Source organism: Lepidochelys olivacea, assembly GCF_965140295.1.
Source record: "Lepidochelys olivacea isolate rLepOli2 genome assembly, chromosome: 10".
In the NCBI taxonomy this organism is placed as follows: Eukaryota; Metazoa; Chordata; order Testudines; family Cheloniidae; genus Lepidochelys; species Lepidochelys olivacea.
The window spans coordinates 6,633,174-6,660,782 of NC_140420.1; the positions used below are offsets into that span (position 1 = coordinate 6,633,174).

Below are 27,609 nucleotides of genomic sequence, written 5' to 3' on the forward strand. Positions count from 1 at the left end.
TCATCCGTCATAATAATGCTTGCTGCTTATCTAATACTGTGCACCCATATATCTCACAGCACTTTACAAAGGTGGGTATTTTATCCCCATTCTACAGATGGGCAAACTGAGGTATAGAGAGGTGAAGTGACTTGCCCAAGGTCATGCAGCAAGTCAGTAGCAGAGACTAGAATCTAGGACTCCTGACTCCCAGCCAGATGTCTTGGCCACTTGACTACACTAGAAGAACTTAAATCACCCAATGTGGAGCCTTCCGTAAAGTAATCGGTTCTGAAATTCCTCGGCCAGATCCTCAACTGGTGTAAATCAGTGTAGTGTCTCAAAATCATTAATGATTATCTTCAAGAAGTCATGGGTGAGATCCCAGAGGAAGGGCAAACATAGGTACCTACCTTTAAAAAAGGGAGGAAAGGAGGACCTGGGGAATTATAGCTCTGTCAGCCTAACTTAAATTATTGGAAAGATACTGAAACATGAGCCAACAATGTGATGCAGTAGCCAAAAAAGGCAAATATCATTTTGAGTGTATTAACAGGAGTGTTGAATGTAAGAGACAAGGTAATTGTCCCGCTCTGTTCTGCACTGGTGAGGCCTCAGCTGGAGTATTATGTTCAGTTTTGGGTGCTGCATTTTAAGAAGGATGTGAACAAACTGGAGACAATCTGAAGGAAAGCAACAAAAATGATAAAATGTTTAGAAAACCAGATCTTTGAGGAAAGGTTATAAAAACCAGGAGTGTGCAGTCTGGAGAAAAGAAGACGGGGTGAGGGGGGACCCTGATAGTCTTCAAATGTGTTAAGGGCTGTTCTAAAGAGACAGTGATCAATTGCTCTTCATGTCCAGTGAAGGTAGGACAAGTAGTAAGGGGTTTAATCTGCAGCAAGGGAGATTTAGGTTAGATATGTGGAAAAACTTTCTAATAAGGATAAAGTACTGGAACAGGATACCAAGGGAGGTTGGGGAATCCCCGTCACAGGAGCGTTTTAAGAACATGTTGGACAGTCACTTATCAGGGATGGTCTAGATATGCTTAGTCCTGCCTTAGCACGGGGGGCGGGACTCGGTGACCTCTCAAGGTCCCTTCCAGCCAGACATTTCTATGTTTCTACTGAGGTGGATTGAACTATGCCTGTTTACACAGTTGAGGATCTGGCCCCTAAGTTTTATTGGTCTAACCCATTCACTCTCTGACTTCTTTTTCTAAGCTGCTTATCATAATTCTTTAAGTTTGCAATCAGCAGAATGACATATTTTAGGAGATTGGTAACTGGGTGTAGACCCTTCCGCTGCTAGATTGCTGGTTCAAATCCAGGTTGGCTAGGGATTGAAGCCAGTCAAAAAATGGAGTGAAAATTTTCTCAGAATCTCTCCTGTATCTTTCATCAAAATTTCCAAACTCTCACAGCAGCCTTGCTGGTTATTATCCACTGGTGGCTTTTCGTTGGCCCATTTTGGATGAGTTAACGGTCAAACAAAATCCATTTACTACAATCCAATTTGGCACTAATGTTCCCCTTGTTGACAATTGCATGTGTGTGCAAGGAGGGAGTGGACCAAGAGATGGAACTATTCTCTTACTATGGCGGTGGTCTTTTCAAGTCATGGAGGATGCTCATTGGCAATCCAGTGTGGGGAAGCTTCCAGAGTGGTTACTTGCTGTGTGTAAGAGAGAAGTTCAAACTCCTTTGACTTTTCACCTCTTGGTCTCTCTTCTGAGACTGCTAGCAGGAGTGCCAGTTGTACTGGAAAAACTGAAAAGGTGTAAGGCATGATTCAGCAGAAATCACTCCAGCGTATGCAAGCCTATTCTTTGAGGCTTAGAAAGTGCAATGTAAGTGATTATAAAGAACCTCCTCCTTTGGGCCAGAACATAATCTTGTGGTTAGAGCAGCCTGGGGGTCAGGACTCTAATTTCCAATCCTGACTCTGGCATTGCCTAGGTTAGCATGTGTAAACTCCTTAGCTGCTTTGTGACTCATTCTCCCCATCTGTTGAATGCTTCGACATGCTCCAATGCAAGGAGCTATACAAGCAGCACAGTATTGCAGCTGTGATCAAGGCATCTCAAGGTTTTTCTATTAGAGACAGGCCTGAGTTACAAAATTTGGAGCCAGCTTTTTAGGGTGACCAGATGTCCCGATTTTATAGGGACAGTCCCGGTTTTGGGGTCTTTTTCTTGTATAGGCTTCTATTACCCCCCACCCCCTGTCCCGATTTTTCACACTTGCTGTCTGGTCACCCTACAGCTGTTGGACTTGCCAAAAGTTAGCATGCTGAGGGCAGGGGGCGTTTTTTGGTGCCATTATCAAGATGCGGCTCAGCCGTGACATTCAGATCACCGGTGCAGATTCTGAAGTTACACCTGTGCCGGTGGAGAAATGGGCCCTTACTCCTCTGAATTGTTACTGTATGGCAGAAAAGGAGCTTGGCTTAGAGAAGCTCCAAAGAGCCAAGGCCCCAATTCAGTAAAAAAAACACTTAGGGCTTGTCTATGCTTGAAACGCTGCACTGCTTCAACGTAGTCACTGCCTCTGCCCATGAGCGGGGTTCGTCCATCACCTCCCAGAGAGACACGAGCGAGGTCGACAGAAGAATTCTTCCAGCGACCTAGCACTGTCTACGCCAGGCTTAGGTCAGCTTAATACAGTGTTCAGGGGCATGGCTTTTTCACATCCCTGAGTGCCGTAGCTTGGTTGGCCTTACTTTTTCCATATAGACCAGGCATAAGGCACAGGCTTTAATGACATGCGCATGTCTGTCCTTCCTCAGCCAAAAGAAGGAACGCATTCAGCGGTGCTTGATGATGTGCTTAAAGCGAAGCTTGACTAAAGCTGGACTTGACCCTGTCACTGAAATTCAGAGACTTGTCGATTTTAAAGCTAGAAGAGACCACTGAGTCCTTTAGCCTAACACAGGCTATAGGGCTTCAACCACTTCCCCCTGCACTGAGCCCAAGCTAAGAACAAGGCCTGCTTTTGCAAGATGCGGCGCACATTCGGCTCCCACGGCTCTCAGGGGAAGCCGCTGGTGTTCAGCTGTTCAATTTCCAGCCCGTCTTTTAAGATTACTGATTCCAGTAGGCTATCCCTCTAGATGAGTAATACCTTTCTCGTCTCTTCTAGGCTCTCTGGTTTGCAATCAAGCACAGTTGTGGGAAAGGGAGCTTCCATTGCAAGCCATGCTTAGTGTGATGCCGGTAATGTTCTTTATGCCATCCTACTGATTCCAGCCGTTCATGGACATGCTGGCTCTCCAGCAATGGACTTGCAAAGGGACAAAAGACGCGCGCTGTTGATCAGCATTGACCCAGGCATGCTGCTGCCTGCAAAGTAGCTTTTAAGGATGCTCCATTAGAATCATAGAATACCAGGGTTGGAAGGGACCTCAGGAGGTCATCTTGTCCAACCTCCTGCTCAAAGCAGAACCAATCCCCAATTTTTGCCCCAGATCCCAAATGGCCCCCTCAAGGATTGAACTCACAACGCTGGGTTTAGTAGGCCAATGCTCAAACCACTGAGCTATCCCTCACAAACCCCAGCTCCAGCATTTCTCCACGGACCACAGACATCCCACCTCCCCTGCTTTCCCTTAATAGCAAGGGGGTGCAGGCAGTGGTTTATGTCAGAAATTCCTAGCAAGGCTGCGAATGGAGGGGAAGCGGCTCAGAACAGAGGACGGAGCATCCTATGGTAACTAAAACCATTGACGATGCAAGGCATAGAGAAGGAAGCGGAAAATAAATTACTGAGCGGAGAAGTTAGGGAGCCTGATCCTATGAGGAGCTGAGCCCCCTCCTTTCCCCAGGTCCTTAATAAGTGTTCAGAGCCAGGGGACAAAGAATATGGTGGGGGTGCGTTCAGAAATCCTTAGCCTGATTTAGATGTCCTTACGAATAAATCACTGACAGCACAGCAGTGCACAGCAAAATGAGTTGTTTATGCTTTTGGGAAAATAAGACACGTTCTTAGTGTTAGCTTATCCTTTGCGCAACTGCCAGCAGAATGAGAATGTCGCATAAAGTGCATTTGGGTTTGTTAGGTGTGGGGTGTGGGTGTGTGTGTGTGTATTTTTCAAACTAGTGGAAAGTAATTATCAAGTGACTCAGGCTAATCCTTCCTTAAACAAGTTTTCTCTGCAATCAGCCTAATCGCCAAGGATTTGGGGCTTTTCTTTCTTTCTTTCTTTCTTTCTTTCTTTCTTTCTTTCTTTTCTTTCTCAGAAATGTTGTTTCTGCCCTGTATGTTTATGATATTGTTTGGGCAAAGCATATATTTCTGAAACTGGTTTTAAAAAAAAAACCCACAAACAAATGAACCCAAATTAATTTTAGTTTTATTAAAATGATCCTGTTTGGTGAATTAAAAATAGCTTTAATCCATCAACTTTTTAAAAATAAAAATCTTCCTTAAATTATTCAAAAGCACTAGTTTGAGTTGCCTCTTGGGAATTTTATTTTGACTGGTTTCCTAACTTCTTTCCCACAGGGGTTTTTGGTTTTTTTTTTTCCATTTAATAAATATTGTTGAGGGTTGAGTATTTTTTCACTCATTTAGCAGCTAATATTAAACATCTAGAAAGTGGACTTTCTAAACCTGTTTGTTTCCTGTCATCATGCTGGTAGGTAAGGGAGGTTGTTACTATCATCATGTATGCATGCACGTGTGTGTATTATGGCAGCACCCGGATGCCCCAGTGAAATAAGTGCTATACATTCATACACGTCTGTCTACTCAAGATCTTATAATCTTAATACACTAAAGAGACAAAGGATGGAAAAAAGGTAGTAGTATTATCCCCATTTTACAGACAGGGGAACTGAGACACAGAGAGATTAAGTGAGTTGCCCAAGGCCGCATAGGAAGTCAGTGGCAGAGGCAGGAATCTCATCCAGGCCTCTTAGGTCCCAGTCCAATGGTATCTTGTTTATCTATCTCCAGGTGTTTATATGGCACCAAGTTCCTCATGGCATCTGACCTCCTTGCAAAAATTATGAGTCCAGTTCTGCACCTATATAAGTCCGTGGCCTAGCTCCCAATGACTTCATCGGTCAGGATCAGTAAAGAGCTTAAACACGGTGGATGTTCAGTTCGCCCTCCTCTTTTTCCACTATTGACTAGTGCCCTGGGACAAAAGCTTCAGAAACTGGCCACTGACTCGGGGCGCCTCGGTGTTGTGATGACTGACTTGATGCCTCTGGCCTGAATTTCGGAGGGCCGAGGCACACCTACCTCAACTGGATCTGTGGATGCTGAGCACCTTTTGCAAAGCAGGCTCTCGCTGTCCCAAGCTGGGCACCCAAACTCAATGGCCACTTTTAGAAAGGGGGGCCGTGGTTCCCCTGGTCGGGAGCGGTTGCTAGGAAACTGTGGCAAAGAGGCGCTTTGCTGGGAAAGTAGGGAGCTTCCTGGTTATTCTGATCCCCTGGGGAAGAGAGCTCTAGCTTTGGACTGGCAGCTGTGAAAGTTCTGCTTCCTGGTACTCCAGTCCTCACCCTTGTTCTTGACAGTTCCACGTTTCCAGACTGTAGCTGCCATGGTGGACTCTGAGGATGGAGGAAATTTTGCAGGGAGATTGAAACTTTAGGGAGGGATAATTAGAGGAAAGCAGAAAGAGATCTTCCCTTACGGTTCTCTCTCTAATGTAGTCTCCCATCTGTCCTAATCTTCCCTAAACCACAGCAAATGACATGTGTGGGGCTGTTCTGCAGATGGGGCAGCGGTGGCATGCACACACAGCGGTGCACATCCGGCATGCAGCTCTTTGATTCTCTGTTTACTAGCTGGCCAGGGGCAGCCAGATTCTTAGATGGCTCACAGAGAGAGAGAGAGAAATCCAATGACACTAGTCCTGCCTAACAAGGATCTCCATGTTTGAGGCAGAACTGTTACTCTCACTTTGTCTCTTTCCTTTCCCCTCTGTCCCTGACTCTGATCCTGATTCCAAGTTACTCACATCCTCTCGGAAATAGGTTAGGGGCAGTTGACATAGGCACAGAAAATGCACAGGTGACATCTACTGCAAATTAGCTCTTAGGCCAACAGAACTGCAACCCGATCTCATTTACACTGGCTTCAATCTGGAGTGACTCCATTGCAGTCTGTGAAGTTGTGCAATCTTGGTGGCTTCAGAATCTGCCAGGGTGCGAAGGTTAAAGGTCCATTTCTCCCCTCCTCCCCACTCCATGCCTTATATTTCTAATTTAGGCCTTGATCCTGGTAGTAGAACCACATGGGTGCAGGGATCTGTGAAACTTATTCTTATAATGGGAGCTGGGCACCTGATTCTCTTACACCTCTTTGAAAATCCAGTCTTGGTCAAATAAGAATAATATATTTTTTTAAAAAGTCCACCCCTTTTGTGTCGTGTGTTAGTAACATCATAGACTCTAAAAACTGAAAGTTCCGCTGGCTGCTTCTTCTGTAAACACATGTAATTATAACTTGGCTTTTATTCCTTGTTCTTATTTTCCTCAAAGACTTATGCACTGTGTGTCACAGTACAGTAAAGCTACAATATGGTTAAGTATTGCCAACCCCAAGCATTTACAAACCATGAGTCAGTCCTCCCAAAAAAACTAGGAGATTGGCGTAAAAATAATAAATTTGGGGTCTTTTTCTTTGCCTTCTGTTTTATGAGCCTATAGGTCACATTAAGGTCACATTTTCAAGCTTTTCTCTGCAACCTCAGGGGGCTAGAAACTTACTCTTTTCTTTAAATGAAAGCAGAGATTCTCACCTATTGATGGGGCTTTACAAAACAAACCCAATATCATGAGACTTGTAATAAGATCACAAGAGTTAGCAAAACTATTCTATGTACACTATTCTAGCACTTTTAATGTGTTTATCTCAAAGACCTTTGTCAAATTACAAATATGGGTAATACTGATTATTCCCGAAGCATTATTCCCATATTAGAAATGGGAAGCCTGACGTGATGTGTGGGAACAGGACTTACCCAAGGTCACAGCATCAGAGTCAGCCTAAAAGCCATTTTTCTTGACACCCAATCCTATGTTCTCCACACCTAGCTTTGTCTGGAGTTCCATAATATTCACCCCATGGAGTCTGAATGGTGAACAGTGCAATGACAGACAGCTAAAAGCAGGGATTACAGGGACAACAGACAGAGTTTAAATACAAAAAGGAGGTTTTGGCAGGGTAGTTACAAAAAGCTACCATCCAAACACAAATAAAAATATTTTCGTGGATTTTAAATGTTAGGTGAATTTCAACACTTAGATAGATGGATAGACATTAAACTTGAATCTGCAACCTTGGAACCCCAAACATTATGACACTGATCTAATGTATGAGACACTGGGACAGAGAAACTGACTAGGAACAGGAAGTGAAACTGATCCTTCTGGTTTTGCTGGCCAAAGATGAATGAAACATGGAACGGGGCCACATCATTGTAGAAAATTGCCTTTGAATTTTACAATTCTTTTTGAGCTAAGAATCGAATGTTTGTTAGTGACCGAGATAGGGAACGTCTTGTTCGTTTGTTAGTTTAACTTTTAATAATACGCAGCTCTTATCTAGCACTTTTCATGAGTAGATCTCAAAGCACTTTACAAAGCAGGTCAGTATCATTATCCCTATTTTGCAGATAGAGAAACTGAGGCACAGAGTGCTAATGTAACTTGCCCCAGGTCACCCAGCAGGCCAGTGGCAGAGCCATGAATAGAACCCAGGACTCCTGAGTCCAAATCGATTAGACAACACTGCCTATGTGATTTTGTTTTTTCTTTTGTTTTGTTTTGACTGTATCCCTTTCAGTGTCACAATGTAAAACAATATTGACCATCTCAGAAACAAGCGGGGGCCTTGTCTACGTGGGAAAGTTGCTCCAGTTTAACTTAAATCAGTTTAGCTAAACTGATGCAAATCCTAGTATGGACACTTACTCTGATTTAAGAGCAGCTTATTTCTGGTTAGCCTGTGTGTTCCCAAGCAACTCAAGCTAAACTGAAATAAGTGTGTCCACACGGGACTTTGCACCTGTTTGCTATATTGCTTTAAATTCACACCTTAGGTTACAGCACTGTAACGTTCTCACGTAGGCAAGTCAAGGTCTCATTAAGCAAAGCACCGGCAGGACGAGAGATAACAGCCCGCAGCTGGGCCGACTCCTGTGACTCGGTGTGGTGTGGGAGGACTGGAAACGTCGCACACAGCAGTTTCACAGGTTTTTTTTTTCCCCCTTTCCATCAAATCAAGGACAAATAAATCTATGAATTAGAAGAAAAATAAGACTCCTCTTCTGGAAACACTTGCGGCATTAAGAAAAATACATGTCCCATCTCTGCTGTACCCCATAAAGTGTAAAGTGTTGGTGACAATCCATTGTGCTCCAGCTCTAATTAGGCCAATTTCAAAGACTGAAATGTTCTCTGCTACTTGTTAGCCTGATCTCCTAATTAATCAATAATGTCCCTGACACAAGAAATGAGAGACTTGTTGACAGGTAAGCCTGGTCAGAACTCCTTCCATTTGAATAAGACAATGACTGCTATTACAGCCACCCTATGCCAAGACTCTTTCTGCCTGCACTCAGGACGAAGACACGCGGGTGCTAGGCTGTTTGTTGTATAAGCCTCTCTCAGCATATTCCAGAAACACAATGAATCCCCCTAAAATTAATTGTTAGACCATGCTGACCTGAAATCCAACCCAATTTATTTTTTTTTGGCTACTTTAACTAAAATAAGCTCTAATATTTCCAGAAGTAAAGTTGCCTTGTGCCAGTTGGAAAGATGAGATTAAATGGACCTATATTATTAGTATATATTATTAGGATGGAAGATCAACTCATTACAAAGTGTGTTTGCCAAGGAATGCTGCTACATGGTCAGCAAATCACGTGGGCACCAAAAGCTTTGATGGTGTGATAAGTTCACCAATAATGGACATAGACTGCCAGCAAGATCATAGAATCATAGAATAACAGAGTTAGAAGGGACCTCTGGAGGCCATCTAGTCCAACCCCTTGCCCAGAGCAGGACCAATCCCAACTAAATCATCCCAGCCAGGGCTTTGTCAAGCCTGACCTTAAAAACTTCTGAGGAAGGGGATTCCACCACCTCCCTAGGTAACGCATTCCAGTGTTTCACCACCCTCCTAGTGAAAAAGTTTTTCCTAATATCCAACCTAAACCTCCCCCATTGCAACTTGAGACCATTACTCCTTGTCCTGTCATCTGCTATCACTGAGAATAGTCTAGATCCATCCTCTTTGGATCCACCTTTCAGGTAGTTGAAAGCAGCTATCAAATCCCCCCTCATTCTTCTCTTCCGTAGACTAAACAATTCCAGTTCCCTCAGCCTCTCCTCATAACTCATGTGTTCCAGTCCCCTAATCATTTTTGTTGCCCTTCACTGGACTCTCTCCAATTTCTTCACATCCTTCTTGTAGTGTGGGGCCCAAAACTGGACACAGTACTCCAGATGAGGCCTCACCAATGTCGAATAGAGGGGAACGATCACGTCCCTCGATCTGCTGGCAATGCCCCTACTTATACACCCCAAAATGCCATTGGTCTTCTTGGCAACAAGGGCACACTGCTGACTCAACAGTGATCATCTTAAGGACCTAAGTATATTGATCTGGGTGGTGCTTGTTCTGCAATGAGGCTATATCCTTTTGGGATTTGCCATGATGTTGGCAATTAGTGCAAATGAGTCCTTAGTATCAAGTCAGATCCTTGCCAGATAAATTGACAAGGCTGAGGCCAGAGTGGAAAGATGATCTTCGTCATTGTGCAGCAGTACTTGGCAACTGCTGTTCTTGATCTTCAGAACCCCCCAAGAGTCTGTCTTTGAGGTAATTCTGATTTTAATTAAGAAATATTAAAACCTTTATTTCAGTGACTAAGCACATCAATTTAGCATCTACCCTAGCAGCCTGTGCACTGACATTATTTCCTGGAAGTAGCTGGTTTTAAACCCTATTGCTTCTAAGCTCTGGACCAAATCCGGAAGTGGAAGTTACATTTCAGCAAGTGAGTTTAAGTTGATGTAATTTACGCACTCAGGTAGGAATGCTGGGCTGTTGCAGAGTGTATAAAACTGTCTAGGTGAAATCAGACCCTTCATTCTTTAACTTACGACTTCATATCCCCTCTGGCCTTTGGCATGTAAGTTTCATTAACTGAGACTCTCTTATTTAGATTCAGATGTCCTTACCAACATATAACTTACACATCAGTGAAGTCTGAAGTCTTGCTGTGGAGCTGGAGAAGTCTGAAGTCTTGCTGTGGAGATGCTTTCATGTATTAGTAATAATTAGCACTCTATAGCACTTTCTCATCTGCAAAGTGCTGGAGGTCTGGCTAATTGAATACTTGCTACCTGGTTTTGGAACATGATGGTTCTTGGAAATCCCATCAGGTGGAAATATCTCAATCTAGCCAGGACAAAGCTCTCAGTAGTTCACTGTAGAGAACAATCTTGCCTGGGATGGACAAGGTGACCCAATGGATCTTTTTCCAACCCCAGTCTCTCTGAGTCTAACAGCCTTGCGTTTGGAAGTTTTGGTGGGAATTGGAGATTGGCCTTGTTCTGGTTCAGATGCCATTACCCTGGAATTTGCTGTACAGACAAAAAGATTAAGCAAATTTCTTATAATTATCATTCCCTCTAGTGACAGATGACAGCAGATCTCCCTACCGTGTCTTTTTATTTTTAAATCTCTGCTTAATCACTGGCTCGGCTGCTTTTAAAGTGGGTGGCGCTTCATAGGCCTCTGAGAGCAATAGTTTCCATGATAACTAACATTTACCGGCTTTTGCACGGTGATACTGTTAATGGGTCAGCAGCCAATACAGGTGGGTTGTGATGACATTAGCAAACTGAAGGGGGACCTGAAGAATTCCAGTCAAGCAAGAAGTTTTTGCACATGGGGGCAAATCAAGACCTGGCAAATCCAGCCATGGCATTAGTTCTGATGAGGCTCTGCTGTCCAGAGAGAGCTGGATTTGGGATGGCGATGAAGCTGTGATAAAACAGGAGTGCTGGTAAGAGATTGAAGTCCCTTTCTTGGTGCAAGTCACCTGATATGGTTAAAGGTTACTGCTCCCGCTACATCTTCCCTCCCATCATTGCCAGCTCTCATGATTTTAACATTAGTTTAGTGGTATTTGTTATTTTTCTTTTTACCCAAGCTCCTGGAGTCATGTGAATACATGAGACTCTTGTGCTTATGTTTCAGAGTAGCAGCCGTGTTAATCTGTATTCGCAAAAAGGAAAGGAGTACTTGTGGCACCTTAGAGACTAACCAATTCATTTGAGCATGAGCTTTCATGAGCTACAGCTCACTTCATCGGATGCCTCAGTACAGTCACAATGGGACAAATTCCTAGTGTAGACAAGGCCTGAGAAATGAACCAGTATAGCCAGTTTGAAACCAACAGAAGCATGTCCACACACTAAGTTGTCCCAGTTTAATGAACCGGGTCGTTTAAACCAGTGGTTCTCAGCCAGAGGTACGTGTACCCCTGGGGGTACCCAGACGTCTTCCTGGCGGTACATCAACTCATCTAGATGTTTGCCTACTTTTACAACAGGCTACCTTAAAAGCCTTAGTGAAGTCAGGTTTCAGAGTAGCAGCCGTAGTGAAGCAAAGTCAGTACAAACTAAAATTTCATACAGACAATGACTTGTTTATACTGCCCTATATTCTATACACTGAAATGTAAGTACACTATTTATATTCCCATTGCTTCACTTGATAATATGGTAAAAATGAGGAAGTCAGCAACTGTTCAGTACTAAGAACAGGAGGACTTGTGGCACCTTAGAGACTAACCAATTTATTTGAGCATAAGCTTTCGTGAGCTACAGCTCACTTCATTGGATACATTCAGTGGAAAATACAGTGGGGAGATTTATATACACAGAGAACATGAAACAATGGGTGTTACCATACACACTGTAACGAGAGTGATCAGGTAAGGTGAGCTATTACCAGCTGGGGGGGGGGGGGGGAGGCTTTTTTAGTGATAATCAAGGTGGGCCATTTCCAGCAGTTGACAAGAACATCTGAGGAACAGCGGGGGGGCTGGGGGGTGGGAGGATAGTTTTACTTTGTATAATGACCCATCCACTCCCAGTCTTTATTCAAGCCTAAGTTAATTGTATCCAGTTTGCAAATTAATTCCAATTCAGCAGTCTCTCGTTGGAGTCTGTTTTTGAAGGTTTTTTGTTGAAGAATTGCCACTTTTAGGTCTGTAATCGAGTGACCAAAGAGACTGAAGTGTTCTCCGACTGGTTTTTGAATGTTATAATTCTTGACGTCTGATTTGTGTCCATTTATTCCTTTACGTAGAGACTGTCCACTTTGGCCAAGGTACATGGCAGAGGGGCATTGCTGGCACATGATGGCATATGTCACATTGGTGGATGTGCAGGTGAACGAGCCTCTGATAGTGTGGCTGATGTGATTAGGCCCTTTGATGTGTCCCCTGAATAGATATGTGGACACAGTTGGCAACAGGCTTTGTTGCAATCAGGCAGCCAGTTCTTCTGATAACTGTCCCTTCTGCCATAGCTTGTTTGGCCATTGAAATGGATCCATCACTGGGAGACTGTCTTTGCTGCTGCTTGTTTCTTTCATAGCCAGTGACTTTTTGTCTTGTGTGCTGTTCTGACTGTCTGCATAGTACTCCGCTTTCTGTAATCCGCTGGGAATGTAGTTTTCTCTCCTCTTTGTTTGGCTGAAAAATGGTGGTTTTATTGCTTTTATTCTCATTAGCACAGTCTCACTTTCTTTAGTTAACATGGTGTTGGTGGATGTCATTGTGCCACTTAATGTACGGTTTTAACAGTAAATAATCACAGAAAAGAATAAGGGATGCTAGGAGCAATCACATCTTGTAGTGTTTCCTAATATAACTTCTGTTTCCATTGGTCCATTGTGTGTTACCGCTGTCATGCACAGGCACTGTCTGCAGTATTCTGGATGTCTTCTAGAAACAGAGAGCCAGTGAAGTATGTCCTCCAGTAGTACTCTCCCTCGGGGGTAGTTATCGTGTACGACAATAGCACGGATGGTACAGGTGTCACCTGGGTAAATTGTCAGCCACTTTCTGTTTGGAATCTGATAATCTGTCCCATGTGCAGTGAGGGTCACTATATATCATTTAGTATTCCTTCTAGTCACCTAACTTGCAGCTCTTTTGCAATTACTTCAGGGTAAATTCTCTTTGAATGAAGAAGCTTGTCATAGTAGATGGTAGCACTAAGATTTTTGTCTTTCCACAAGTCTCTGATCTGCTAGTCCCCGGCTCCCATTGTGACATATGTTGCAATATTCCAGTAATGCTACATATGAATTACTTGTACCCAGTAGGGCTTTTATTTGTATCAACTCCTTTGCTATTTGCACTGACCCAGACCTACTATTGGCTGGTGCATTTGACTGTGCACAGTAAGGGATTGATGAGGTGCTTTGACTGATACACCAGAAAGAATTGCTGAAATGAGCCATTTATGTGTTGTGCACCATTGGCTGTTATTAAGTCATCTGGAATCTCACAGCAAGCAAACTGTTATTTACCATGTGTTATTACATTGCCACTTGATGTGTTATGCAACAGCTTGGGTTTAAAAGAGTAGTAGCCCACTAGTAAGATGTAATCTTTCTCATTTATTTCAGATGAATCTGTGACAACCTAAATTCCAAAGTGTTCAGAAATCACACTTGGTTTTAATGATTCTTTGCATTGTACTCTGCTTTTCACTCATGGAGAACTTTTCTTGGATGGCAGCATTCACGCCTGGCCAGAATAGGCAAGCTTTGGCTTTGCTTTTACCCAGTTGGGCATGATGGGTTGTGCTTAGCGTTTCCAGCTTGCGCTGTGACATGATGCTGGAATCCCACTATCTGCAGCAATGTCTGTCAACCCAGTATGGGCTCTTATGAGAGTCTTCGCACTGCTCCTGAAGCCTGACGCTACTTTGAGGACACTTTTACAAAATCAGCAGGCTATGGGTTAAACCTGATCCCCAGAGCAGTTCATCTACCAGGAAGCAAACCAATTTTCATTCAGATTGGAACATGGCCCAGTGCAAACTACCCTCACTTGGAGCAAGGGACATAGCGTTCTCAGCTTAGCTCATTGTCAAGAGAAATTGAGAATGAACTGAAATTGCCTCTGTCTGGAATTTCTGGGAAGGCAGATTAGTTCCGTTAGACCACAGCTATCAGGGTAATCCCACTTTTGAATTATGGAACAAATCACTGTCATTAATCTGATGTGAAAATAAATAGACCAGGCACTTAATGCATTTGTACAAAACCCCAGTCACAGAGAGAGAACGCTGTCTGGTGAGACATTTTCAGAGTAACAGTCGTGTTAGTCTGTATTCGCAAAAAGAAAAGGAGTACTTGTGGCACCTTAGAGACTAACCAATTTATCTGAGCATGAGCTTTCGTGAGCTACAGCTCACTTCATCGGATGCATACTGTGGAAAGTACAGAAAATCTTTTTATACACACAAACCATGAAAAAATGGGTGTTTACCACTACAAAAGGTTTTCTCTCCCCCCACCCCACTCTTCTGCTGGTAATAGCTTATCTAAAGTGATCACTCTCCTTACAATGTGTATGATAATCAAATTGGGCCATTTCCAGCACAAATCCAGGTTTTCTCCCCATCCCCCTCCCCCACAAACCCACTCTCCTGTTGGTAATAGCCCACCTTGATTATCATACACATTGTAAGGAGAGTGATCACTTTAGATAAGTTATTACCAGCAGGAGAGTGGGGTGGGGGGAGAGAAAACCTTTTGTAGTGGTAAACACCCATTTTTTCATGGTTTGTGTGTATAAAAAGATCTTCTGTACTTTCCACAGTATGCATCCAGTGAAGTGAGCTGTAGCTCATGAAAGCTTATGCTCAAATAAATTGGTTAGTCTCTAAGGTGCCACAAGTACTCCTTTTCTGTCTGGTGAGACAGGACAACAACAGCAAACCTCCCTGCACCAGGCTGGAATTTAAATTCAGAGTGCTTCTTCAAGACGGTATCAGTCATTAGTCTTTTTGAGGTAGGAATAAAGAAAGAGGAGGAAGAAATATGCTCATATGGAAATTTCATAGCACTGCAGATGGGGAAAATTCCTCAAGGGTCCTGCATTATATTTCTTACAGTGTATTCTTTACTGGTTTCCCAATCTGGGTTAAGCATCCCAAATGGTAAGATGCCCACCGCTGCTAGTTCAGGTGTCCACAGCCTAAAATATCTCAACATTAAGAAACGTTGATTCATATTCCGCCTACATTTTTCTTTTCCGAATTTCTTTCCATGCTCTGCTTTTATGCTCCTTTTCTCCTCTTGGGTATTTCCAGTGATGCCTTTTGCTGGACATGGCTACAACTCTCTAATCTGCACGGCTCGAGTTTTCTGTGCCACCGTGCGGTAGGTGTTCCTTCCAAAAAACTTCCGGCTTACTGGAAAATACCGAGTTCAGCTTTGGCACGAGATGAATGAGGGCCAGTAATACCTCCAACTTCCAGGACTCACTTGAGCTTATTCCAACTCTATGGACAAAATTTCAAATGTAGGTGCTTAAAATGAGGCACCTAAATCCATATTTAAATGAAAGTGGCCAGGTTTTTAGAGATCCTGAGCTTCCTCAGCAACTAGTGAAGTTAATGGGAACTTTTGGGTGCTCAGCGTATCTGAAAATCAAGCCACAGACTTAGGTGTCAAAATACCGATCGGGGTGAAATTCTGCCCCATTGACATAAGTGGCAAATTCCCATTGATTTCAGTTGGGCTGCGATTTCATCTTAGATGCCTAACTTTTAGATATCTACATTCAGGCATTCGACGGCAATAAAAAAAATTCCTGATTGAGATAAAGGGCATTGGAAACCCATATGAATGTATTTGTCATGAGAGGAAGAGGATGAAAGATGTTGCTTTCATTGATGTGTGTGGGACAGGAGCCAGAGAAGGATGAAAGCTCATGATTGTCAATAGAGTGTAGAGAATTCACTGTAGGAAACAATCCTGAGCTAGCCAGATATGTGAACAAAATGATCGACTGGATATTTTTCCACCTCTTCAACAGCATCTATTATTCTATTGTGGCCACAGAATCTATTACAGGGAAACGCTGGAAGCTTTTATATTGTAGCTCCAGGAAGCTAGGTGGAGTATATTAAACCTTGGGTAACCTTTGTACTAGTTTGATAAGTTAATGCAATCTATCTATAGTTTTTATACTGTGCTCATTACTGTCGTCTGGGCCAATGTTCCCTCTAACTTTTTTTCCATCCATGTTTCGGAATGAATTTTGTGATGTGCACCAATATGGAGGTCACATGTGGTGGGGGTGGGGCCAAGGGGGTTTGGCGTGTGGGAGGGGGTCAGGGCTGGGGCAGAGGGTTGGGGCACGGGGGGGTGGGCTACCGGTGAAATTTATGAGCAAACCTTCCTGCTTAAAACAAGGTGCTGAAAGTGGTTGTTCCTAGTGGTGGTGTTTGGTCTGAAGGGCCAATGTTTGGTCTGAAGGGCCAAGTTCCATGCTATGAGACAATGTCCCCTTTAATTAAATAGTGTCAGTCTGAAAACCATCCCCATTGATATTTCCTCCTCAGCGAGGCAGGGCATTGCTTGGCTGAGTATAGAGAGGGATTAGAGCTTTCAAAACAGGGGAGCAGTAGTCTCTACAGGATTGCTCTGAAATCCAGCAAAAAACAGCAGTTAGCTTTAAAATGGCCATGAGCGTCCGATTTGCGACCACATCACTCATGAAGTGTTAGACCTCGGTACCTTTCTTTTCTGAAGGCACCGCCTTTCCGGGTCAGAGGGCAGTTCACAATCCCCGAGCCCATTTAGCTCTTGGCCTGTGTGTCAAGGCTGCCAACAATTGGGCAGCTGCGTGCCAGTTGTGGTGGTGGCTTTCCTGGTGTGGTCACTTGTCTGCTGAGAGCTGGCGTGAGACCCACCCACGCACGTCACAAAGGCCACCCAGCATGCCTCCTTGCATCCTCTCCTGAACTCTCCAGAAAGCAACTCCAGATGGAATGTGGGGTCAAATGCTTTGTTCAAGCGAGGGTGGGAAATTGCGTAATGGGCAAGTCCACATCATAAAATCCAGCCCAGCTTACACTAACCAGAACATTGAGACCAAGGATGAGCGGGGCCATGGAGCGTGAATTTCCCCTTTAGTCCCCTAGATGGCCTCTCTAGGGCCGAAGCACGTTGGCAGGGGGGAGCTTGAACTGCTGTTGCTTGTTCTGAATCTTTTCAGTGGGGAAACAAGAGGCGCTATCTCGACAGCCCCTTTCACCAGCAGTAAACCAACCCACTATTAATGTTTTTTTCAAGGAAAATACAATGTAAAGAGTGAAACAAATGTGAATGCAGACATCTGGGAGTAACCCAGGAGCTATATTAACACAGAGTTCTACATAAACCCATCAAGCTAAGCAAACGTTGTAAGCAGGCTGCAGCAGTGGGTTGGTTTTTGTTTGGGTCTGACGTGGTCTGTTTTCTTTATGGAACAGGATTCTAACTCTGCTTCTAATTAGCCCAAAGATGAGGCTGAGGTGGAACCAAACGTGCCTAAAAAAAATGCCCAAAATCAAAACCTAATGGCATCTCGGGGAATAAAACCAAAATAAACTCAAGCTAGTATTTCAGCAATGGACCAGTTCCTTGAAACTGTGGCCAGTAGCTTCAGTATGGGGGCCTTCATATCACATGGCAGGAGAACTTGGCAGCTCCAGTCTCATGGGTGGATTGGCTGGATTTTTATTTGTTTATTTCTGTAGAAGCTCCTCCTCCATTAAAAAATCAAACACGTTCAACACAAAACGTTAGCTGGGCAATTCTCCCAGGTGCAGATTGTTCCAGTTCGGCGCTCTCTCATGAAACCAGAGGCACCATACCCAGCTACTGATATCCCCCTTCCACCCTCAGCCTTTCTTCTGTGGGCCTCCTGACTTTCTGAACTGCCTGATCCAAATCCCACTGACATCAATTGAAAGGCTTAGGCAGGAACATGCCAGGCAAAATATCTTAAATGTACCAGTAGGTGTCAGTGTTTCGGATTATTGCTTTGATTTGCGTTTGTTTTCTCCCAGAGGGCCCTGTCTCTGTTCTCCAGCTGTTGTCAGTGGGGCAGTCGGACAGTTCCGCCATGGGTCAGGCAGGGCTGCAAGGAGGCTGGAGCTACAGAAGAAGCCGGCAAACACACTGCCAGCCCCAAGCGTTCAGACGTCGTGAGTCATCCCGAGCCTCGTCAAATCAGGAGATCAGTTTAAAAAGCAAGAGCTGTTGAAAATAATACAACAGGGGGTTGGTTTTTTTACCTTCTGGTTTCTGAGCCATTAGGATGCGCTCGGGGGCACGTTTTCAAGCGTCTCCCTGCAGCCATTAGGGCTACAAACGTAGTCATTGTTTTAAATGAAAGCTGCCGTTCCAATGTAATCACCTGACTCCAGAACCTGGGGCTTTAAGAAATACACCAAGTGTCGTGACTTGTGCCTAAAACTGCAAAAGTTGGCCCCGGGGCAGAAAGAGATGACATGGTGCTGGTCTTCTTTTAAAGACACTGAGAACTTGTACTTAACATCGACATTAATGCTACTTAAACGATACATACCGCTAATACAGTAGCAACCAAAGCCTGGTGTTGACTGTAGCCTGCAGTTCCCTGATATCCAGCACCCCCCCTCCCAAATTGGAGGATGACCTTTGACCTCTGCAGCCATACCCCGTCCTTGCATCATACTAACAGTAGTTACGCCAGGCAGGCAGCGCGCGCACAGGCTCTGTGGGCAATGACTCATACAAACAAGGTTCACATTCACTGAGAGATTTACCAGTTTGGCTTGCCTCTGTTCTCATTCCACCCTGGTGCCTTAACCCTTTGGCTGTTGGCTGTCAAACCCTGGTCCAAGTGCCAGTTTTGTACAGTGCTTTAGTCTTTTGTGGCTGCTCTTGCAGGCCACCATTCTCTCTTTATGCTGAGGTTCCACACTGGCCCTGGTGTGCCTGTATCCATTCAGTGGTGCTGACCCAGACTCCCCATGTGTCCTAGCTAGCCCGTGTTCTCTGGTTGCTGAGGGTGATCATGACTAACAGGCAGGTGGCGGTCACTGCCTGCCACAGCTGTGGTGTGTGGTGGTTGTTTTTCTGGATAAACTGGAACGTTTGTTCAGAAAGGTTGGAAACTCTAGCTCCGCCATTGCCTGTTCTTCTGCTGTGATTCTGTGACTTCGAAATCTGTGGAAATGGACAGATTTGACTGCCTGGGAGATGTGTCCTGGTGGGTGGAGCTGGAATACCGGGCTGTTAAAGATCTCCTCCAGACTGGCTCCATTAGATTGCAGTACAGATCACTACTGAGGTCACACCATTGAAACCAGTGGCGTTTTGCCAGCAGAGACGTCAACCCCCAGTCATGTTTGTATTACGCTCCTAGGAGCAAGGGCAGTCTCTTGAGGTCCGTCGACACTGGCGGTGTAATTTGTGGCTAAGATACACGTACCTGCGTTAGCTCTGATCAAGCCAGCACTCTAAAAATAGGTTTCCGAGTAGCAGCCGTGTTAGTCTGTATTCGCAAAAAGAAAAGGAGGACTTGTGGCGCCTTGGAGACTAACCCATTTACAAATAGTGTAGGTTTGCTACCCCAGGAACGGTCCCATCTGACTCCCTACGTACATACTCAGAGTGACCAGCCTGCCCCGCCACCTGTGACTATGCTTTTTGTTGTGGTAGTGTAACGCCGACAGACCCCGGTTGTCAGTGGGCAGGATCAAACTGGGGACCTCTGGAGCTCAGTGCTGGAGCCTCTACCGCGTGAGCTAAAAGCCAGCTGCCTCTTAGTTAAGGCTGCAGAGCAGACTCATTTCACTCTCCCTAAGTCTCAGTGCCACTAGATGGGGCAGAACCCCACACCCAGGAAGTGTGTGGGTTACACTAGCTTGGTCAGAGCTAGTGCGGGTGTGCCCACCCGCGCTGGAAATCTCAGCTCCAGTGTATATTTACCCTTAGATGCTCAGATGCCATATTGACAAGCACAGGGTGAACACCTTGGGCCAGATCCTCAATCGTTGTCACTCAGTTGAAATCAGTGGGCCTCTAACCGTTTACACTGGCTGAGGACCTGGTCCCCTAGGCTTCCTCTGAGCTTTGCAGAGCAGTGCTCACGCTGATGTGATTTTAATGATAGTGCTCTCCATTACGGCTTCATTTCACCCTCGCTCTGGCCTGGGAGGGTGTCTGTGGCTGGGCTTTATCGCAAAAAGCTTTACAAGCACTTAGTGGAAACCAAGGTCTCCTTCCTTTCTGGTGCCCGGGCTGTCTTTGTTTTGTGGCTTTTAGGGAGGCTGCCGGTCATTACGGCTGGAATGCTGCTGAGTTTGAGCAATCCGGATGGTAGCGGAATTCCAGCTGCCTCCCGGGTGCATGGTTTCCATCCTGTCGGACACACGCACACACCGCCCGGCAACCCAGATTCCAGGCAAACGCAGCGAACGTTTTAAAAAAAAAAGCATCTTTGGGGACAATAACATCAAGACACAAGCCTGGGTGGTATAAATAAAGGATAAAACATGGGGCCGCCAGGGCAAAACTGACAGACCCATTTCTCGAGAGATGAGAAGCCCCGATAACCCAAACTCTAGTTTTTGTTGGATGGTTTTCATGAACCTTAGTTGATCTTCAGATTATAAACACTGGATTTATTACTCAGGCAGCTCTTGCAAACACAGAGCAGTCAGGCAGCATGGGAGGGAGGTTGAGTTAGGGATGTTGTATAATGAACAAACCACTTGCTGTATAGTAATGAACAGGACAAGACATGGTAGGGTATTTTTTCTGAAGTTATTGATGCAAATAAGACCATTTTCTACAGTGTTGTCTAATGTAGAAATGTTGTTGCGGGTTTTTTTGCGTGATGATATAAAAGAATTCTCCTCCTCCGCCACATTCTCTCTCGTGGTCACATTTATTTTCTAACATCCAGTTCTTTCACACACACTTGTGAAACCCAAGATTTTTTCCCCCCCAAAATCTGTCTTTTGTTTTGTTTTGTTTTTAAATCATCCCAATAGTAGTAATGAAACCCTCTGAATTCAATTGAGTTCTCATTTACATTGGTGTAAATCGGCAGTTACTACACTGGAGTTACTCTGGATTTACATCACTGTAACCTAGATCAGAATCTGGCCCTCCGATTTTCTTCTGATAGTTCAGCCACACCAAAGTTCTCTAACCAAGAGCCTTTTGCTTTCCTGTGACTGTGAATCAGATTTTTGGAAGAAACTTGGTCGCTCCAGGTGCCAGCTGAGCCAACTCTGCATCTGCAATACAGCTCGGCAGGCCCAAAATACATATTCTCCCTCTGTTATCGCCCTGTGATTTATAGCCTAACTCCCAACCTGGCATCCCCTCTCCAGATCAGCATCTGCTGCTGACTTCAGTTTGCTTTTGCTGTCATTCACCTTGCCCATGCTGAGGAGCTTGTATGGAAGTTCCCATCTCCCAGGGCCTCCAACATCGCCCTGATGGGGACTTGTAGAAATCCTTGGATTTGCAGCATTTGGTGATCGCTCTGAGAACTTCAAATGGGAACAAAGGGAATGTGTCAGTTTAATTTGGAAAATTATTAAATGTAAATGGGACCGCTAGTCAAGTCTCGGGTGCATCCGAGGCACAGAATAGGCCCAAGCCTCAGGAAAGTAATGAGGTACGGTGCGATATGGTTGGAGCAGGCAGGATTTCTGGGCTCTAATCCAGACTCTGTTACTGACTCACCACGTGACCTTGGCTAAATCACTTGACCACTCCCTCCTCAGTTTCCCCATCTTTGTAATGCAGAAATTATTACCACTAGCCTGTCTCATGCAGGGGGGTTGAGGATTTAGGCTGATAAAGGGTTTTGAGATGAAAGTTGCTACGGATGGACAAAGATTTTTTGTTGGGTCCTTGGCTGCTCTCTCACCTGTATGATATATGGAAATTGATGACAAGGTGTGGAAGGTCATCTGTGAAATCTAATAATTCGTCTCATTGCACTGTTCTGAAGCCCCTACCGTCCTCTCATCTCAGCAGGAGTCCCCTTTGCAGGGATCCTTTCCCGTCAGTTCCCAGAAACTTCAGCTTTGAGGCAGCTTTTGTTATTTGGATCGGGAGTGCAGGTTCTTTGGATGTGTAAATGGGGCCGTGCTTTTGCTGACACTCTCCATGTCTTTGCCCACTGCTGACCAAGTGCATCCTCCTTAACTCGCTGCTCTCACCTGGTTCGAGCATGTCAGCATGCTGGTCATCCTGCTGAACTGTGTCACCTTGGGCATGTTCCAGCCCTGCGAGGATGTGGACTGCAAGTCGGAGCGATGCACCATCCTGGAGGTAGGAATGGGAGCCTGATGCACTTTCACAGCTGGGTGGTAAAACACTAGCCCATGGAGAACAGTGAGCCTTCTGGGCTAGTGATTCATTCAGGAGCCAGGGCCCCGAGATTATATTCCCAGTCAGGATCCTAAGGATCTGGCTAGAGTGTACTAAAAGCCTGTGCCTGCTTTGTTCTTCAGCTGACCTATATCCAAACGAGCTGCAGATTACTGTCCACTGAGGCCGGTGTACAAGTCCTGGGCTCATAAACCTTTTTCCTAGAACCTTAATAGCCTCCCAGAACTCCAGGGGGCAGCACGTGAGCCTGGCAATCACATAGCTGACATATGCCACAGGGCTGGCCATCTCTAAGCCCCTTGCCCTTAGCATCACATCACTGCTCCATCTGGTGTGAGAGTTGTGACTCTGCACCTCCTTCACCAACTAGCCTTCTAGGCTCCAAACAGACATCTATGGAGACACTCAGCCTTTGCAAAGCATTATGTGAACCAGTGTAAAGATGGCTGGCTTGTGTCTGTGTAATGTCCTGAGCATGCTTGACTCTTTAATACCCTGCAAACCCTTCTGCAGTAAGGAAATGCCATTGGGACCTCTAGTAGATCATCAGATGCATCCACCTCTAAGGACTGGTCAAGGATGCAAATGTCATCAACCATATGCAAATGTCAACAACCAGAGGTTCTCTCATCCCAGACCCATATGCAAATGTCAACAACCAGAGGTTCTCTCATCCCAGACCCTTCCAGCCCAAAGTTATGAGATGTTAGGTGCAGAACTGAACCAACCAGAGCAATTGAGAAACCACCAGAGATTGGTTACAGAATAAATTGTAGAACCGAGCTGAGAAAATACTGCAAATGGTTATCCACCGTAGGAATTGCCACACCAGATTAGGGTAGCATCTGGTCCCAGCTGCTTTAGAGAAAGGTGCAGCAAATTGTGGCAGGTACTCATGGAATACCCTGCCCATGGGGAAAGCAGCTTCCTAGACCTCATCAGATAGCAACTGGTCTGAAGCAAAGGTTTCCATTCCTCCCAACCATGTTCCTGCCTTTTGTTGTTTGTAATCATTCACACAAATGGATCTTGGCTTGGTGGGTGTCTGTCATTCTTACAAATACCCAAATCCACATGCAAACAGAGGGATTTTTGCATGAGCAAGAGTCATTGTTGTTGATTATTCACTCTTTGTTCTCTTCAGAAAATGTCATCAAAGCAGTTAGCCGAAACCATATTATGGATACGTCTACACAGCCCACAGTAGCAAGCCTCCCCAGCCCAGGTGGACAGACTCAGGTTGTGGGGGACTTATGCTAGTGTTCTAAAAATAGCCATGTCGACAGCACTTCGGAATTGTGGTTCGGGCCGGAGCTAGGGCTCTGAAGCCCATCCTCCTTCCTGGGCTGCAGATTCTGCATCACTACATCTACCTAGCTATTTTTCATGTGGTAGCATGGGTCCCGGGAGCTCGCATCTGTTGCTCCGGGCTGGGAGGCTTTGCTGCGGCAGGCTGTGTAGATCATAACCTTTGTGACGTGAATGAATCGAAGTGACCAGTTCAGGAGGAGCCCGCACAATGACCAATGTTTGCGTTGAGTGGTGAATGATTACAACATGTCCGATATATTTGTAAAAATCCGAGCATGCTGTGAACAGTTAGCAGACTGAAAAAGAGCAAAACATGCAAAGAACAATCATCCAACTTTCACCCCTGCCTCACTCCAGCTTGTAGGAAGAACGAAAGCCAAAACATGATGTAGGAAGCATTGAGCTCCCTTGTGGAGATAACTCAGATGCCAATTATCAAATGAACGGAGACTGCTGGAACAAGTTCAGTATAGTTTGTAAAGTGTTGGTAGGTAAGCAGACAGCTCGACTAGATAGATCTCTCTCACCTGCACAGGTGCACACCCAACAGCATATGCAAAGGAAGCCAGTTTGCAGCTGCCTGTTTTCTGTTATGTTTGGCAATAAACCATGCAGGCCTCAAAATGAAAGTATCAGAGACTCACCGTAGGAGGCTCTGCTGACTGTTACGATCACAAAGAAAGTGGTTGGAGGGGCACATCTGTCCACGTTTACGGGCGTGGATCAAGACACTGCTGTAACTTTCCCGAGGTTTTTTTCAAAAGAGAAAAGTTTTTTCCATGTGACTAATAACAATCAATACGTCCCACTGCATAGTCATAATTTATGGGGCAACATGCATTTAGCAATGAGTCCATTTCGTAATATTTCAGTTCCTAACCTGTAGCACATGTGGTCTGACTGATCGATATTTGCTTCAGCCTGTGCACGATACAAAGCCTGGGCACCCCAAATGCACAGCACGTGTATCTCGGAGTTTCTCAGTGGCAACTTGACAGGACCCTGAGGGTTGTGTGGCATTTGCATATCGATTTGCATATGCTTTAAATGCAAAAGTAAATCCGTAACAAGCATAACACGTTTGTGTGCTTGTATCTTTGTCACTAGATGAATAGAAATTGCTTATTGTTCCTCAGCAATAAAAACCCAACAGTTGCATTTCAGTCGTGTTATCATCACTCAGCAGACAACCCAGGATGTATTTTGGGTTTTATAGCTGACACTTCAGTACTCCATGAGCCATGGTTTGATCACCTCAGCTGTAGATACATAATATCCATACAGTAGAAATATACATATGCCTAGTTTTTTTATCTCTGCAATACAGAACCACAGTAGAACTCACTGCAATCATCTTTTTATGACCTAGGCATTTGACCATTTCATCTTCGCCTTCTTCGCTGTGGAAATGGTCATCAAGATGGTAGCTCTGGGGATCTTCGGGCAGAAGTGTTACCTAGGAGACACATGGAATCGCCTGGACTTCTTCATCGTAATGGCCGGGTGAGTAGCCAAAGCTCATAAATTAACCATGTGCACTGGAGGCATAAACAAATCCACCAGTCGCCCTGGCTGCTTTTGGGTATTTCTTAAGGAAGCTGCCAAGTGGGAGCCAAAGAAAAGTCATGTAAAACCTGATCTCTGAGGCAATAAAACTGTTGAGTTCGGCTGTAATTGATTTTGCAAAAGCATCTGCAAAATATGAAATGGGAAGCTGCTGTTGATTAGCCTGACCTGAATCTGAGGGTTGGGGTGGAGGGAATGGGTTAGAGAAGGCATTCTGCAGCAGTGCATCTCCCTGGACTGGCTGCCTTCTATGGGTGTGTCCACACAGCAGCTAAACACCCGCAGCTGGCCCGTGCCAGCCAACTCGGGCTCATGGAACTGGGGCTGCAGGACTCTTCCATGGCTGTGTCGACTTCCGGGCTCAGACAGGAGCCTGAGCTCTGGGACCCTCCCACCTCACAGGGTCCTAGAGGCCAAGCTCAACCCTAAGCCCAGAAGTCTACATAGCAACGAAACAGCCCTGTGAATCCAAGTCAGCTGGCACAGGTCAGCCATGGGTTTTTCTTTGGTGTGCAGACATACCATGACCACCTCTAGTCCTTGGAAGTTTGGGGTACAAAGGGGTGGGGACTAAACTATCATTTAAACCACTTGATTTTGTCCTGCCACAAACTCTTAAGTCGTGTATCTGTCCGGGGATGTTGAAGCTTCTTCACCAGCAGGCATGCTCCCTACGGTATAGGGGAGGTCTGAACAGCAAAGAAGGGTTGCATGGGAAGTGTCAACTGGAATGCTGGCAACTCAGGTGCTTCTGTACCAAAGACATGTGCCTAAGCCCCTGGCAACCACTGATGTGAACCTGTCTACCAAAGTAAGAGCTTCAAGCCCCTTATATAGCAATCTTTGCTGGCTTGATTTCAGTCAAATCAAATCCATTCAGATCTGGGCATTGTAATAACCAGCATGTTCCCAAAGCTCGCAGTTAAGGCTCAACAACAGATGTGTAAAGTGCAGTCGGGTTCAATTCTGCTCCCACAAAAGTCAGTGGCAACGCTCCCATTGACTTCAGCTGCTGTGGACCAGGTCCCCTTCTGTGTCTCTTGCAGTGTGCGTTGCTGGAACATGGTGCTTGAGCCCCTGCAAGGGACAGTGACTAGAAAACAACCGCAAGCAAAGCAGAAACTGACTGGCTTTCTCCTTGCCCAAGCTCGGAGACCTGCACAAAGTACAGAGCAAAAATAGGGGGAAACAAATCTGTTCCTCAAGAGTCCTGTCCATGCTAATAATCTAAGATGTTAGCAACATAGATACGGGATTTAAATTAACGTCTGAGATTTTCAGCTTGACACTGTCCCTGCCTGGAAAGCCACCATGCTGCTGTGACCCATTGGCCTCAGTGGGTGCTGTTAGGACAAATGAAGACAGTGGATTTCAGCTGAGCAAGGAGAGTCTGGCTCAGGAAGATTAAAGCATCAGCGAGGCTAGCCGTGGGGGGAGGGGCAGGGAGCTGGCTGTCTGGCACACTTTCTAATCCTCATAAATTATAAACACATGGTAATTTCTGCTTTAAATTTATGTTTGTTGACATTTGAACACACCTCGCCCAACAGCTGCTTATTCTCCTGAGACAAGTTTATGGAGATGGTTATTTTACACTCCCAAACACGCTTGGAAGAGCAGATTCCTTTAAACTTCAGGTTCCCAGTGATCTGCAGAAAAGTATTGAGCAGATTAAAAAATGTCCTAGATATAAACTAAATAGGTCCTAAGACTGGATGATACCCACTCAAAGCAATTTTACCTGCTTGGTGTACAATTAGGGATGGAAAACTGGTTTGGATATTGCGTGTAACCTTACCTTTGAATATCCTGGGTTTATAGTACTTGGTTTTGGAGTAATTGCAACATCCCTGCAATGTGTTTTACCCTTAAAGCAGTGGTGCTCAACCTTAACTCCATCTTAATGTAGTTTTTTGTCCAGGAATACAATTAGGAATGGATTACTGGTATGAGTAAAACATAAAACTGTCGGAGCTGAACCTCCTTTGAATCATCCTTTGGCTACAGTTTAAGAAAAAGCTAGTTAACATTTTTTTAGCCCCACTGTGTATTTTTTAGGATATAGTCAGGGACCAGGTGCACATGCATAGTTCTGTGTAAGACCATCCATCCAGGAGCCATTAAATCTGGAATCTATATCCAGCTGGGCGGCCACTGTCTCTCTGTGTGACTTCAGGTAAATCACCTTTAGAATACAAATGATAATGCCCAAGCATCTTATCCCAGGAGGGAGCGGTCGAGGTTATGCATTACATTAACATTTGGGAGGTTCTCAGGTGTTATCACGGTGAGCATCGGAGCA

The 27,609-nt window shown here is 45.0% G+C and overlaps 1 protein-coding gene across 1 annotated transcript in view; it reads left to right on the plus strand.

Moving 5' to 3' along the window:
* Positions 1-27,609, plus strand: part of CACNA1H (calcium voltage-gated channel subunit alpha1 H) — a 479,184-nt gene that overhangs the window by 248,780 nt on the left and 202,795 nt on the right. Inside the window, exons 3-4 of the mRNA XM_084642056.1 lie at positions 22,258-22,370; positions 25,111-25,244. Coding sequence (XP_084498182.1) covers positions 22,258-22,370; positions 25,111-25,244 — 247 coding nt within the window. The remainder of the gene's footprint in view (positions 1-22,257; positions 22,371-25,110; positions 25,245-27,609) is intronic.